Source organism: Choloepus didactylus, chromosome 2 (genome assembly GCF_015220235.1).
Source record: "Choloepus didactylus isolate mChoDid1 chromosome 2, mChoDid1.pri, whole genome shotgun sequence".
Classification (NCBI taxonomy): domain Eukaryota; kingdom Metazoa; phylum Chordata; class Mammalia; order Pilosa; family Megalonychidae; genus Choloepus; species Choloepus didactylus.
The window spans coordinates 133227933-133243212 of NC_051308.1; the positions used below are offsets into that span (position 1 = coordinate 133227933).

Here is a 15280-nt window from a genome sequence, read left to right on the forward strand (position 1 = left end):
TCCTTCATGTAAAATCAGGAGAATTCAAGGCACAATTGAAATTGTGGGTGTGGGGATAATGAGCTATGTGAAAAGTGTACAGGCTTATTTGGTATTAGTATGTCCTGTAATCATGAGACCTTTATTTTGAAAAGTGTTCACCTCAAAACATTGAGTTAAATCAAGGTTCCTAATTACAGGAAAGGAGAAGAAGGCAACACATGACTAATAGAACAAAGGAGGCCTGGGAGGGATGGTTATAGAAGATAATATTCATTAGTAAAGCCCTGTAAGAAACATTTTCCCTGGGTGATTGCCAACTGGCTTTGATTGAATCGATCATAAACTGAGTTTGCAGGAGTGTTTCCAAGTACACAGACTGTGTTATGGGAATTGGCAAACCTCCTGACAAAGTGGGTGAGGTCCTAATTGTTAATTCTCCAGATGGGCATTTTTGGTTAACTTTTGGTTAAGTCCTTTCTTGTGCATTTCCTATGTTTGATACGGGGCAGAATGTAGATTATAATGCATCCAGATGAGGACACTGCCATCTAAGTAGAAGTTCAGAAAGTGAAGTATTACCTGTTCTTTTCTGGATATAGAGTAACATCATTAGGGGAAAAGTTCTGAGGAATCCTGTTGTGGTCTTTTCCCTTTCATCATTTTTGTTAAATCACATAAGCTTCTTAATGCCATAATTGCTAAGGATTTGTGTCAATCACAAAATACTTGCTGTGGGCCATCAATCTGGAATTAGATCTGACATGACTATTGATTTGACACCACAAGTGGTTTCAGTGACATGCACTTGTGCATACACATGCTCTAAGTTTTTGGACCAGATGATTTATCAAATTATATTGAATTTTAATTATTCATGATAATCTGAAATTTTTAAGAAAAAAATGAATGAATATAATTCCTAACAAGTCAACCCTATATACCCAGCAAAACAGATGGCTTCCCAGTGAGTTAAAATGAAAGTCACTAAGGACCTGAAAAGTCTTTGTCTTCCATAAATAAATGCAACCAGATTAAATTAGCAACATATAATATCCCTAATTAAGAACTTGTGTATCAGATATTTCTTAGCCAACAATAACTTACTGGAGAACTTTAGGGACTCAAGAAAGGTGCTTGTATAAGCAAAGAACTTTGGTGATAGAAAAAACCTGAAAAATCTTTGGTTCAAACTCTCTCATTTCGTAGGTGGGGGATATTGAAGCCAAGAGAGGGTAAATGACTTACCTAAGAGCACAAAGCCCAGAATGGAGCACAAGGCTTCCCCATTCCCTATACTTATGAAATTATTACCTCATAGAGTTTTTCTAGCTCAAAAATTCTATTAAAAGCTATGAAAATACCAAAGCAAAAGCCAATTGAGGAAATGACATTATTTGAAGGGGATCCTGGAAGACAGTGGCCATGTCTACTCCTTTATTAATCCCCCCAGTACCCAGCATAGTGCCTTGTACACATTAGGAAGTCAATACATTTTTCGTTAAAACACTCATTTTGTTCCTAGTGGAAAAGTAACATTCTCTAAAAATGTCTGATGCTGCCATGAACATTTAATGTTTGTGGTGCTATTGCTCAGTGTTTCATATGTGGTTACTTATGATTAAAACATTCATTAGTTGTCTGCCAGTATTGGAAAAGCCAATTTTTTTATTTTGGCCTTTTGTTAAGCCTAATTTATTTTTCAGATTATATGGCCTCTCCTCAAATAGGACTTCTTCAAGATGTGGGAGAACAATTGTTCCTTACAGATTTTGTATTGAGTAACTGCTTGGGATCTGGCTTACCCACACTCAGATTGGTTTTCTCTTACTACATTTTTTTCTATCATCAAAGGTACCCTGTTGTTTACTTCACCGTGAAAACACTGTCGTAAGGTTATGACTGAGGATTGCCTCATGTATAACCTCTCACACAATGAGATTTTGGAGAAAAATCCCAAAACACCCATAATCAGAGAGTTTCCTCTCCTGCTGGAGAAATCCAGGACTGCACAGAATACATTTTTTGGATAAAAATATTCTTCAAAGTCTCAATCCCTTGTTTTACTTGCCTCACATCTAATAAGAGTTGAAATGCAGTTTGTGGCTCATTTCTGTTTTTCTCCCTCAGTATACATTTCACAACTTTTAGGTTGCTTTTTTTTTTTTTTTTTTTTTAGGGTTTTTTGTTACTTCTACCTGCCAAAATGTCAAAGATGTTCTAAACAGAAACAGTTTACTGTGTGTTATAATTGAGGCCTTTTTCATATATTTTGATGATGTGATACAATTTAAAACCCATACAAATTGAAGATCAAGTTCATTTCAAAGATTCTTGTCCAACGTGCAAGTTTTTTTTTAGAATTATTCAGAAATCTAAGCCTATGACAGCCACTTAAGTACAGATGAACTATGCCAGGAATATGAATTTCATAGTCTTTTGAGAATCTCATGAGCTTTTATTATTTCTACATTGGACAAAATTATAGATGCAATCCTCTTCTGACCAAGAAATGATAAGGGCACATTGTTCATGATTTGGGACCTTTCTGTGTGTTCATAAATTTTTGAAATTTGTTGTAGTCACCATTCAGTATAACCATATGCAATTTTGCTTGGCAAGCTTTCAAGGTTCTCATTGGTGGAAATATGTATATCTTACTCATCATGGAAGAGGCAATTAAGAGTGAACTAATGTGTGTACTTGCAAGAAAGCATTAGGGCATTTGAGGTAAAGAAATGGAGTGTCTGGAATATAGTAGTTTCTGTTCATGTGAAAGTTATATCATAGTCTATGTTGCTTGTGGCCTAGTAAGCTTAACCAAATATAAGGATGGTGAGGTGTTATTTCTATTTTAAGAACATATGAATGGGCCATTTAAAAATGACAATTTAGAAATGAAAGAATTAATTGAGGATAATAAAAAAAGAATAGTATGTATAAAATAGAATATAAGTATTTTTAGAATTTACCAAGTATTTCCACACATGTGAATTACTTTGATCCTTACAACAAATTGGCGAGGCATGAAAGAGCTTGTTATTATCCCTGTTTTGCCATTGAGACTTCCTAAGGTTGCACAGGTTTTCATAGCAGAGCTAGGAATAGAACCAGTTTTTCTGGCACCATATCCCCACTGTATGATACTGCCTTTCTCTGTTTTCCAGAGAATTGGCAATGACATATATCTAACTGGTGACAATGGTTACAATATGGCTGCAAGTGTGATTTCACATTGTTCCTTACCAAAGTTTGGGGTTCAGGTCTGGTCTTCGCCACTTTTCCTCTCCTTTGGTTACATTGAGTGTCCTCATAAAGCCTGACAGAATGGAATGTTGCACTGGTAATTCCAAAATGTGCTTGCTACAAGCACTATTTTGCTGTTTCCTCTGTTTTCTCCACTGATGTTACCAAGTCCAGTTCCTTGTCATACAGGAACTTCTGCCTTAACATCTGCATTTCGTCTTTTGCTGCTACAACTCTTTAATCTGTCTTCTCTCTTCAACACACATCCCACATTGAATTACACTACAGTGCAGAAGATATTTTTCTCTTCCAGCCACGAGTCTTCTTTCTATGGAATGCATTTTGTGCTCGGTGCTCAGGATCTCTGTACACATCTCATTTCTCAGAACTGCACCATCTATGAAGTTTATACCACCTTGCACTCCCAGCTGTTGGTCCACCTACCCAATCTTTGGGTTAGGGGCTTCCTTCATTCTCTCTTTTGATCTTGTTGAGCAGCTTTGCTCTTCTCATGTCTAGCCACATTGTCCAGTCAACTGGCATAGCCAGTAGTGGCCTCACCTTGTCATTCTCTCTGTGGTTTTAGTAATTCCTTTTGATTCTGTGTTCATAAATCTAGGAAGGACTATTTATCCTGCCACTTGGTTTGGAGAAGAAGAAAGATAATCTAGACAGGTTGACCTGAAGAATAACACCCCCTGCCCCCAATAAACAACAACTCCTTTACTAAATAATTTCTCTTTTTCCTTTTTATATTCCCCTTATTCCATAGCTCTTGGGGTTGAATTGCAATGCCAGCCTCATGAAGCATTTTAAAGCTAGTATCTTGCTTCCTGTCCCTACAAATGTTCCTGTAGTTCTACAAGCTAGCTATAATGAAACAAAGGATCATTCTAATTAATCAAAATTTTTCTTTCTGTAATTAATATTTAGGAGAAAAAGGAAAATCAAAAGTTAACTAAGAGATTCTTTTTAAAATGTAGGATTAGTACATATTTGATCCAACTTCATAATGATATCCCCAGACTTTTTCTAATACACTGAGATATTTTAAAGCTCCAGATTTATCAGAGGAAGATTAAATGCTACTTGGTATATTTTACTTACTAAGGTAGGGAAGTATTTGAACTGATTTTATGCTAATTTTCAACAAAAGATGAATGAGGAGAGTTATTATTTCACCCAAATTTCTATTTCACACAATTCAATTGATTGGGACATTATGTCTATGAGTATGTATTCTGAGAACAGTATGTGTGTGTGTACACACACACACACACAGTATACTAAAAGTAAAATACTGGATATTATGAATCTCAGATTATGAATAGGATTGTGAAGATATTTGAAAACCTGTACAGCTAACAGAGTAAATAACTGGCAGATCATAGAATGGGAAATATCATGAGTGATAATATTTCAATCATCAATCTTAAAGTATTGTATGGGAAATATCAATTAAATTCTGTATCATTCAACCAGAAACATGTATAGAGTATTAACAATGTGAGTCTATGTCCAGTTCTGTGGCCCATGGCTCGGAGAGAATGATTATCTCTGGGATCAGGGCTCAGACTTCATGTGAATATCATTCATAGCAGGCAATGTGGTGAAGAGAGAATAGTAATAGTTGTGATTCTGTTCAGAAATTGAAACCTGAGGGAAACAAATAGGTGCCATCACTCTAAATTGCACAAACTCAGGATTTAAGTAGAAGAGATATTAAAAACAAAAGCATACTACCACAATTGACAGTCGAGGTCCAATACCTTAACTTCATGTAGCTCTGCTACCCTCTTTCACAAATGAGTGCACAACACTGAATAAACTTAAATTGATGGTGGATTTATCAAAAAATTAGGAAGGGAAAATATTTGGATAACAAAATGTAATGTTTTCTAAGTGGTATATAAAAAGAAAGATTTGAACTTAACTGCATTTTGTATCTATCTGCCTACTTCTCTATCTAACCGATCAAATAAGCTATTTATTATGTATATTCACCTGTATTCCAGAATCCATGGCCACCCTGTGTGTCTCCTTCCCCCACACACTGAGATTGTGTGTTTCTGACAGGGGGAGGGTGACTGGGCAGGGTGACAGTTGCTCCGGCCAATATCCATGTATGATAAATTACTTAGTAATCTCTGCAGCGCCATCCTGCCTACATTGAGCATGTTTAGGGCCTTGCAATTTGGGAGAATTTCCAATCTTTCATAAATAACCATTAATCTGTCCCTTTTACATTCAGCTTTCCACGTCTGTTTCAAATTGTTCGGTGCTGTTCCAGGAGTGCATTAAAGCTCCAATCCAGGTGGTATTAAGGGGATAAATGAGCCACAGGGAAGAGACACTCTGTATTTTTCTTAAAGCATTTCTTTCTCCTTTTCACAAAGTTAGGAGCCAAGCAATTTATGATTAAGGTTTTTTGAAAGATATCCTTTGTCATTCTCAGCCATTCCTCTGTGAGTTGTACGGTGTTTAAATATGCAGTTTTAGCTCTACCATCCTGGCATACATTAATGTTTTTCTCTGTATAGGTAGATTGTAAATATCAGATCTACCAGAAAATCAAGAGAGTTTTAATTCATTATGAGTCATTGTGGAATATTATTGAAGCAAAATGAAAAATAATTAAAACCTAAGATCAGTTAGAAATAAATAAGTATGCATTCATATTTGCTATGTTCAGGAATTTCAGAGAAAGATGTCAATAATTTTAGATTGATTCATTTTTCTATAGGAAGCAATTGACTTTTCAGGAAAAAAGGCATTATTATTTATGAGTCATAATTTAATGATTTCTTTCTGTCTATTAGAATTTATTTAATGAAAATTATAAATATGTATCTTTTCTTAACCATATAAAAAAAATAACCTATTTTCTCAGGTACTTTCCAAGGAAGGTATTTTCATTAGAATGACCCAAACTGTACTGTTAGATTTACAGAAGTACCATCACATAGTGCAGAGATGCCCTGCAGAATAAATGCATATAAAGATAGCACTGTATGGTACATCAGATGACACATAACTATGAAAGAGGAATGTTTTCAAGTTGACCTTGTAGGTGTTAAGGGACACATGAGAACAAATGTCAGACAGGAGGATAACTTAAAGGAAGATTCCCTATCTCTAGCGTTTGTAATAACCATAAAAGGAGTGACAAGTTGATTATCAGACCCAGAATAAAATGCCCACACAGGAATGTGAAGAAGAAGGAAATTCAGCTACATACCTCCCATCAAGTTAGTAAAAACTCTCATAGAAAGATCATCACATAAAGTGCACCAAATTATTGGCTGTAAAAGTGGTTTATTTCATAGCTGCAGTCTGGAGTTTCATCTATGTGTAGCAAATTGACAGCTGCTCCACCCATTAGTATTAATGAATTACCTACGTACATCCCACACACATCCACCAGGGAACTAAAGACACCCCTCCTACACACTACTTTGTTTTTGAATCCTCCAAATGTTGTAGGTTGGCTATTTCCTTAATAAGTGGAAAATCATTTAATACAGCCCATGTCATCTCCCGTTGCTAAAACTGACATAGGCTAGGAATTAGTAAGGAAATGCAATTTTATTCATCTGTTAAGATGTGTTAAATTATTATCTCTCACCTCTTTGACATCTAAGGAATGCCTACTGCCCAGTGTAACCTGCACTGCTAGGACAGTTCATTAAGGGAAAAACAACAACAACAACAACAACAACTATTCAGAGTGACCTTTGGCAGTCTGCTTAGTGAAAGCTTGCACTTCCTGGAAAGATTTCAGATAGAGTTTTTAAAGTGAGGTGAGAAAGAACACAATGGTTTTAAATATGGTGACCATATGCCTTGCTTTACCCAGAACAGCCCCATTTTATAACTTTTCCTGGTGTAATTTTAATTGCCATCCTCCTACTCTCAAAAAGTCCTGCTTCAGATGGAAAATTATATGATCTTCCTAGCTTTAAGGCTTTCATTTTGCAACCCTAGCCCCTTTCTCTCCTGTCTAGAATGTTTTCAGTACCCATTCATGCCTTTGGAGTTGAACCCTTGATTCTAAAAAAGGAGAGGAGACCAAAAAAAAAAAAAAAAAAAAACAAAGCTGTGCCAATACATACATCTTCATAAATTATAAAATCCATGGAAGTTTCCCCTATTCTTTGTCCTCTCCCCCACCCCCCAACACCTCTCTCTAACAACTTTGTGCCATTGTGTCTCAGACACACACTCCTTGCAAAAATGTCAGATAGAGTTTGAGGGATGTCATTATATGAATATTTTCATATAGAAAAAGCCAGCGTAATGCTTCTCAGTGTTTGCTAGTGTGAAAACAAAGTGTGATGTATTTTATTCTTTCCAGTGAAGAGAAATTGAGGCCCATAGCATTCATTGGCCCAGGTATATCAGATTGAGACATATCTCAATTTGTAAACAATTTTATGTGCCTTCTATTAGGCACCCACTTTTCTGTTGTGCAAAAATGACTGATACATTGTTCCTGGTTGTAAAGAGCTCACAACCTAATAACGAAGACCATGGAGAGAAATATTTGCATGTGACTTGTGAAAAATAAGAGAGCTGTGAAGATGCAGTGGGAGAACAGAGGTGAGATTAGATCTGTATCTGTAGTCTGAAGGAGGTTTAATAGAAGACATGATGAAGGAGGTAATGTGAACTGAGTTCTGGAGGAGGCACAAAGTCAAAATATCAGCCTATACCAAGGGACCTTCGTCAATTGTGTTCTGGGAAGTAAGTGCTGTTACATTGGCCATGATTCACTGTCACAAAAATATCACTGCATCTCCCAAATTCCACATTCCATGGATTACAACCTTTTGTTCTTCTTCTGATAAAGAATGGGAATTGACCGTTCACCATTCTTATAATAGCCATCATTTTCCAATCTGTTGACATGCCTTCAAATACAATTTTGAAAGACCGTGATAAGGCTCTCTGTCTGGCTTTTCTCCTGCAAAATAGACTTACTTCCGTTAATATGCTCTCAAAGGTCTTATTTTTCTTTTTTTAAAAAATCAGCCTTATCCTTTTTCTTCTGAGCCTCCATCTGTGTCTGGTTCCCCACCCACACAGCCTCATATTTCACACTCAGTATTGCAGGACATTTGTGTTTAAAGGTCTGGCTAATGGTATAGTCTCCAAATATTGTGCTTATTTGCTTGCATCTCAGTGTTGTGCTTAAAATAAAGCACCATAAAGTATCCAGTAAATACATACGAGTGAAACACTTCAGTCTGACCCAGTGATTACCCAGCTGCCATCACTCTGTAGTCTCTGGTTCTCCTCCCTCCTAGCAGTTCCTTCCTATCTTCTAGCTGCAGTAATATCCGTAAAGTCTATCTTCCGCCTTCTCTGTTTTCTCCCACAATTTTACTCCTATGAAGTTTCCCTTCACTATGCTTGGCATCTAAGCCTGTTGTCTGTTTGGATGGATTAAAAAATCACCTCCCACCCCCATCCTTGATGTTCCTTCAGTCTTTAATTCTGCCTGCTTTTTCCGTATCTGCCCCACAGACAAGTCAAGCAGTATCTCTAGCACTTGTTTCCCTTCCTCCAGGCCTTCTACCCTGATCATCGTACCAGGGCCCTAAAGATGTTCTTGGCTCCATAGTCATGCTCATCTGTAATCCATGTTCAATGGTGATGTCAGTTTCATTCCCCAAAAATACCACACCTATTTAGTGAGTCCCCATCACCAAGGATAAAGTTCAGATATTGTAGTCTAACTCATTCCTTGCTACCTTTTCACCTCATTTCCCACTAGCCTCCTTTATGAATCCTGGGTTTGTATAGAAATCCAGGACACAGCTCTGAAGTCAGAACATCTGAATTTGAATTCTGGCTTTGCTGTTTGCTAGCTCCATGACTGTGGGCAGGTCATTTAACTTTTCTGCCTCATTTTTCTCACTTGTAAAATGTGGATAGCAATTGGACCTATGAGAGAAAGATCATTGTAAGGATTAAACGTAGTGCTCAAAATGGTGTCTAACATATAGGAAGTCTACAATAAGTATCACCCATTTTTAGACTACATTCAAAGGGAACTATTTGCATTTCCTATGCACATCCTGTAATTTCATGCCCCTATGGATTTCTTATGTGATTTTTTTTTGTTTGTTTCCAGAATGTTCTTCCTCATTTGCTCCTCCATTTGTTTAAATCCTACATATTTTACAAAGCCAGTTGAAATTTCATATGCCACCTCTTCCGTAATGCTTTCAGGCAAATCTCTAGTACTCACTTTCTCCTCTTAACTTCTGTAGCCCTTCTGTACATCTCTAATATCATGTAGCCCTTTCACCTTGTATTATATTCTTATGTATACATGTCTTTGCTCTCAAAATATAGGGGAAAACAAGAACTGTTTCTTTTTCATTTTTTTAGAGATTTTATTCACATACAATACAGTCCATCCAAAGTATACAATCAGTGGTTCTCAGTATAATCAGAGTTGTATATTCATCACCATCATTTTTCATTCTTCAAAAAGAAAAACCCCATACCCCTTATTCCCCCCTATTATTGACACTTAGCATTGGTATAGTACCTTTGTTACAATTGATGAAAGAATACTACAGTATTACTGTTAACTATAGTCCATAGCTTGCATTAGATGAATTTTTCCCATATACCAATCACCCTATTATAACACCTTTTATAGTGACATGAATTTGTTCTACTTCATGTAAGAACATTCTTCTATTTGTACAGTCCACCAAAGTCATCGTCCACAACAAGGTTCATTATGTCATGCAGTCCCACATTTATCCTCTAGCTTTCATTCTAGTGACATACACGACCCTAAACTTGTCCTTTTAACTATAATCACACCCATAATTCAGCACTGTTAATTACACTTACAGTAATGTGCTATCATCACTCGATCCATTTCCAAACATTTACAGTCAACCTTTTAAAAATTCTGTGCAAATTAAGCATCATCTCCCCATTCTCTACCCTCATTCTATCTCCTGGTAACCTATACTTTAGATTTTAACTCCAAGAGTTTGCTCGCTATAATTAGTTCATATTAGTGAGACACTACAATGTTTGTATTTTGTATCTGACTTATTTCACTCAACATAATGTCCTCAAGGTTCATCCATGTTGTTGTATGCATCAGGACTTCGTTCTTTCTTACACCTGAGTAATATTCCATAATATGTATATACCACATTTTATTTATCCATTCATCATTTGATGGACACTTGGGTTGTTTCCATCTTTTGGCAATTGTAAATAATGCTGCTATGAACATCAGTATGCAAATGTCTGTTCATGTCCCTGCTTTCATTTCTTCCGTGTGTATACCGAGTAGTGGGATTGCCGGATCATTATGGCAACTCTGTACTTAGCTTTCTGAGGAACGGCCAAACCATCTTCCATAGTGGCTGTACCATTTTACATTCCCAGCAGCAGTAAAAATTTGTACCTGTTTCTCCACATCCTCTCCAACACTTGTAGTTTTGTTTGGATTTTTTATAGTGCCCATTATAGTATGTGTGAAATGATATCTCATGTGGTTTTGATTTGCATTTCCTTAATAGCTAGTGATGTCAAGCATCTTTTCGTGTTCTTTTTAGCCATTTGTATTTCTTCTATGGAGAAATGTCTATTCAAGTCTTTTAATTTGTTTGTTTGTCTTTTTATTGTTGAGCTGTAGGATTTCTTCATATTTTCTGGATATTAAACCCTTACTGGATGTGTGGTTTCCAAATATTTCCTCCCATGGAGTAGGCTGCCTTTTCACTTTCTTGATAAAGTCCTGTGAGAGCACAAAAGTATTTAATATTGAGGAGGTTCCATTTATGTTTTTTCTTTCATTGCCTGTGTTCTGGGAGTAAGGTCAAATAAACTGTTGCCTACCACAAGATCTTGAATATGCTTCACTACATTTTCTTCTAGGAGTTTTATGGTCTTAGCTCTTATATTTAGGCCTTTGATCCGTTTTGAGTTAATTTTGTTTAAGGTGTGAGATAGGGATATTTTTCATTCCTTTGGATATGGATATCCAGTTTTCCCAGCACCATTTGTTGAGAGACTGTTCTGCCCCAGTTGAGTGGATTTGGTAGCCTTGTCAATATCAATTGCCCATAGATATGAGGGTCTATTTCTGACTCAATGTCTAACCAAATGAATTCATTTTATACTGCATTTGTTGAATGAATAAATGAATGAATTCCACATGTTCGTTTACTTTTGCTTTAACTTGCAAGTGTAATGCAGTTTCAGAATCTTGCCAAAATTAATGCCTCTCTTTGCTTGGTTATTTAATTGATCTTCTCTTTCCTAACCTCCCACTCTTCCTTTCCCTATACAAGGGACATATAGTTCTCCTTCCCATTCCCTTCTTTCTCTTATATCCTTCCCTTCCTACTTTCTCTCCACTTGCCCCCTGCCTTCCAATCCCCCTACTCCTCTTTCCCCTTTATCTCCTCTTCTCCATCCTCAACCTTTTTTTCAGTTCTGCATTCCTACTTTTAAAATTTTCCCAAAGCTCTATGGGCATAACAGGTATGTGGCTTCAAGAGGGAGATGTATGTTCAGATCATCCTTCATTACTTTCCTTGGGTCAAAAATAATAGAGCATATAACATCCAATGATAATGCAATTTAATCATCTGAGTAGCAGGCAATTGTTAAATGTTAAATTAGCCTAATTTCTGGACAAAGAGAAGTAATTTCAAAAGAACTTTGTAATTACATGTTCTGATTGTTGCAGTACTTTTGGAATATAGTTTGTCTTTCTAGAAAAGGGGTAACAATTGTACAGTCAGTGTTAAGAGGTCTTATTAAGGGCAATTTGACCAGAAGTCTCCAAGAATAGATTCCTCTTAAATTGTTTTTCCTCCATTTTGTGTTCTTTGTTTTTTTGAATTATAATCCTCTCCAAGATCTTAACTGTCTTGTTCCCTTATTCAGTGTCATCATTCCTTTTGCCTACACTTGAAAATCATCAAAAACTTACCATGTCATGCTATGTTTTCCATTTCCGTATGTCTTATTAAATGTCCTTTGTCTCAGTGGAGGCATGTCCTTATGTGTTCTGGTAGTAGCACAAAAAGTAACCATTTAAGTTGAATTCCAAATTAATTATAAACCTGTATAAAATCAATATGATTTACATTCTACTTGTATTAATGAATATACAACTGAAATTAGAATAATCAGCTATCTCTGTATAGGGTTGAAGAATGTAAAGTTAACAAAATTGAATGGTAGATTGGAAAATCTAACTTGAATTCTTATTTTATGGCCATGACCTGAAACCACATGTAATGTTTAACAATTTAAAAAAACTCTCTCTGCTAATGCTATCCTTCCAGAGCTATAATAAGTTAATGCTTATTACGAGATATGACGTGTAATTCTAAGGATCCTATGGAACAATGTAAACTTATAGGGTTATCATTTGTGGTAAGGTTGTTCTCAACACTAGATTTTCTTTTTCTTCCCTAACCTAGGGCAGAAATTTAGCATCTGGAGAGGTTGGATTTTTTCCAAGTGATGTTGTCAAGCCTTGCCCATGTGTAAGTACCAGCACTTTATTTCTCTTTTTATTGTTGTTTTGGTTTTGATACTGTAATTGATTATGCAAGAATGTACAAAGGAAATCACCCAGATCACTCATTAATTTTATTAATGTTTTCCAGAGGGATCATATTATTTCATGTTTGAATGTTTTGGCCAATGCTATTGAAATTCCAACATCTCTATGATTCTGTTGTCAGAAATTATTTTTAAGTGTTAAGGACGTATATACAAGAGGCAAATTAACTTAATAGAATTTACAAAATTAGGTTTCCTAAAAGGCATTGGAAGGAATAAGGCAGAGCTAAGGATTAGATGCATTGTACAACTTTCCTTATTCCCACTGAAGTGAGAATGGTATGGTCTAATCTATTCCTCAGTTACTTTAGGATATGGAGAATATTACATTCCAACTGGTGTGCAAAACAAGCATGAAAGTCCACCCATTCTTAAATCAAATCTCTAAATACATTTTTCTGTGCTTTAGTGTGCCATTACTGTTTATTTAATGTCATAATGAAATGTTCTGAAAACAACAAACATGTTGGGAAGATACAAGGAGAACGAATGGCTATTTACTCAAATAATATTTGGGCGAATACAATATAAGGTGTATTCTCTGGTGCTTTATGAGGTTTATAAATTGTCATTTAGGGTGACATGATTTTGCCATCATAATTTCGTGTTTAGGGTGGATTGTCCTACAAAACTTTTAGTTATCAATTCCAAGTAAATGAAATTCCTTTACTGTTATAATGGAGTTAATAGTTTAAAACAAACAGACAAATAAACAACAAGAACAACAAAAACCCTCCTTAAGTCACCTTGCTTGCTATCTTTCAGTCCTTCCTGAAATGCCTGAACTGGACATTCTTTTTAATACTATAAATGCAAATGTCTACCATTCCTGATTTCAGGAGGTAGTCTATAGACTCCATTCATTCATGCTTGATTAGTCTGAAAGCCAAGAGGCATAAAAAAGCATTTGCTAGTCTGTTTGTTCTGTGACCTAGTGCCACATTTTTTTTTATCTTCTTTATAATCTTGAAAGATTGTTGAACTCTGTAACAATTTTTATTTAATTAGATAAAATATTTCTTTAAATAGTAATCTGTCATTTATATGGACAAAATTCAGACTTCCTATCCCTAATGCAGTTATGTGACAAGAATTATACATTCTAACATTTAGATGTTTGGGAACAGAAACTTGAATCAAGGATATTAAGCATTTGCTATACCAAGTATTGTTTTCTATCTATAACATTTAAAATAAGGCATAAAATGAGCACTTGAAATTTTATCATAGGACTAAATGGACACATTAGTGGTTTTTAATAATTTTTGTTGAGTCAGTAAACAAATGAAAAAGCAAAGGAAAGCCCCTATGTATATATGGGCAATTTACAATAGTAAATCCTAATTAAATCGTCTTAAAGGATCACATTGTAGGGTGTATGGTAACTCAGTGACTAGAAGGAGAAATCTATTCAGAAATTTTAAGATGGTAAAGATTTGCAGAGGAACATAGAATTATGGGTAGGACCACAAACTAAATAGGATTTTATAGCTTAAAGTTAATAAACAACTATTAAAATTTTACTGCTTACTTAATGAAATTATAGCTTCATTTGTGGTTGTAGGACAAGTTAAGTGAAGCTAAATGGAGGAGGGGATATTGGAGAGGGGAGTAGATTGAAGGAGTTTGGAAAATGTTCTCTTTTGATCCTGGGTATACTGTTTATCAGGAATCCATGGGTAGTGCTAAGTATTCCATTTTGAGCTGAAAAATTATCCCCCTGCACCTGCTGTGTCAGCCTCCTAGAAAGTTCTGAGGTACAAAGGTAGGAACCTAGAACTGAAGTAAACAGGAGAGGAAGATAAATGAGATTATTTCATTTTTGGCAATATGGTGACTGGAGGCAGTGCCTAGAGCTGCAGCACATTGTGGCTTGGCTATCTTTGTGTAAATTCAGGAGCCCTCAGTGCATGAACTAGGGAAAAAAATCCTAAAAATTTACTTGGTCTAAGCTCTGGGTGGGGTAGAGAAAGAAATCACTCTCCTCTGAAAATTCCTAACCCTAAATCCAAAAACCATGCAGGCTTGGAGCTGTAGTTCATACCTGCCCTGTGGCTATATAATTCTAAGCTAAAAATGTAGTTTCAAGTGATTCCACCTTAGGTGGTGTCTCTCCCCCCACCCCAAATCATAACAGAAGCAAATGCAAATTCTCTTTAGATTGGACTCTCTCTCAAGGGATTTCCACAAGTGAAGTTCCAGGGAAATTGAGTTCATAATTTGAAATCATTAAGTTCATGAGGAAACAAACCACCTTGAACAAAAGGTAGAAGAAACCACAAAACACAGAACTAGACCCACAAAGACAGAACATATTGGAACCATCAAATATAAATGAAAAATTTTATTTTTAATATGATTGAAGAAATAAAAAAGGAAATAAAAGTCTAACAGGGGAGCAAGTCACTACCCAGATTGTCTGGGTATATTAAAT

General features: G+C 35.8%; 1 protein-coding gene across 5 annotated transcripts in view; it reads left to right on the plus strand.

The window, feature by feature from the left end:
- VAV3 (vav guanine nucleotide exchange factor 3) overlaps positions 1 to 15280 on the plus strand; it is a 375496-nt gene that overhangs the window by 317237 nt on the left and 42979 nt on the right. For all 5 annotated transcript variants that reach the window (XR_005215287.1, XM_037826497.1, XM_037826494.1 and 2 more), the window contains one exon: positions 12702 to 12767. Coding sequence is in view for 4 of the 5 variants with exons in the window: in XM_037826497.1 (XP_037682425.1) it covers positions 12702 to 12767 (66 nt within the window). In the remaining variant the exon portion in view is untranslated. The remainder of the gene's footprint in view (positions 1 to 12701; positions 12768 to 15280) is intronic.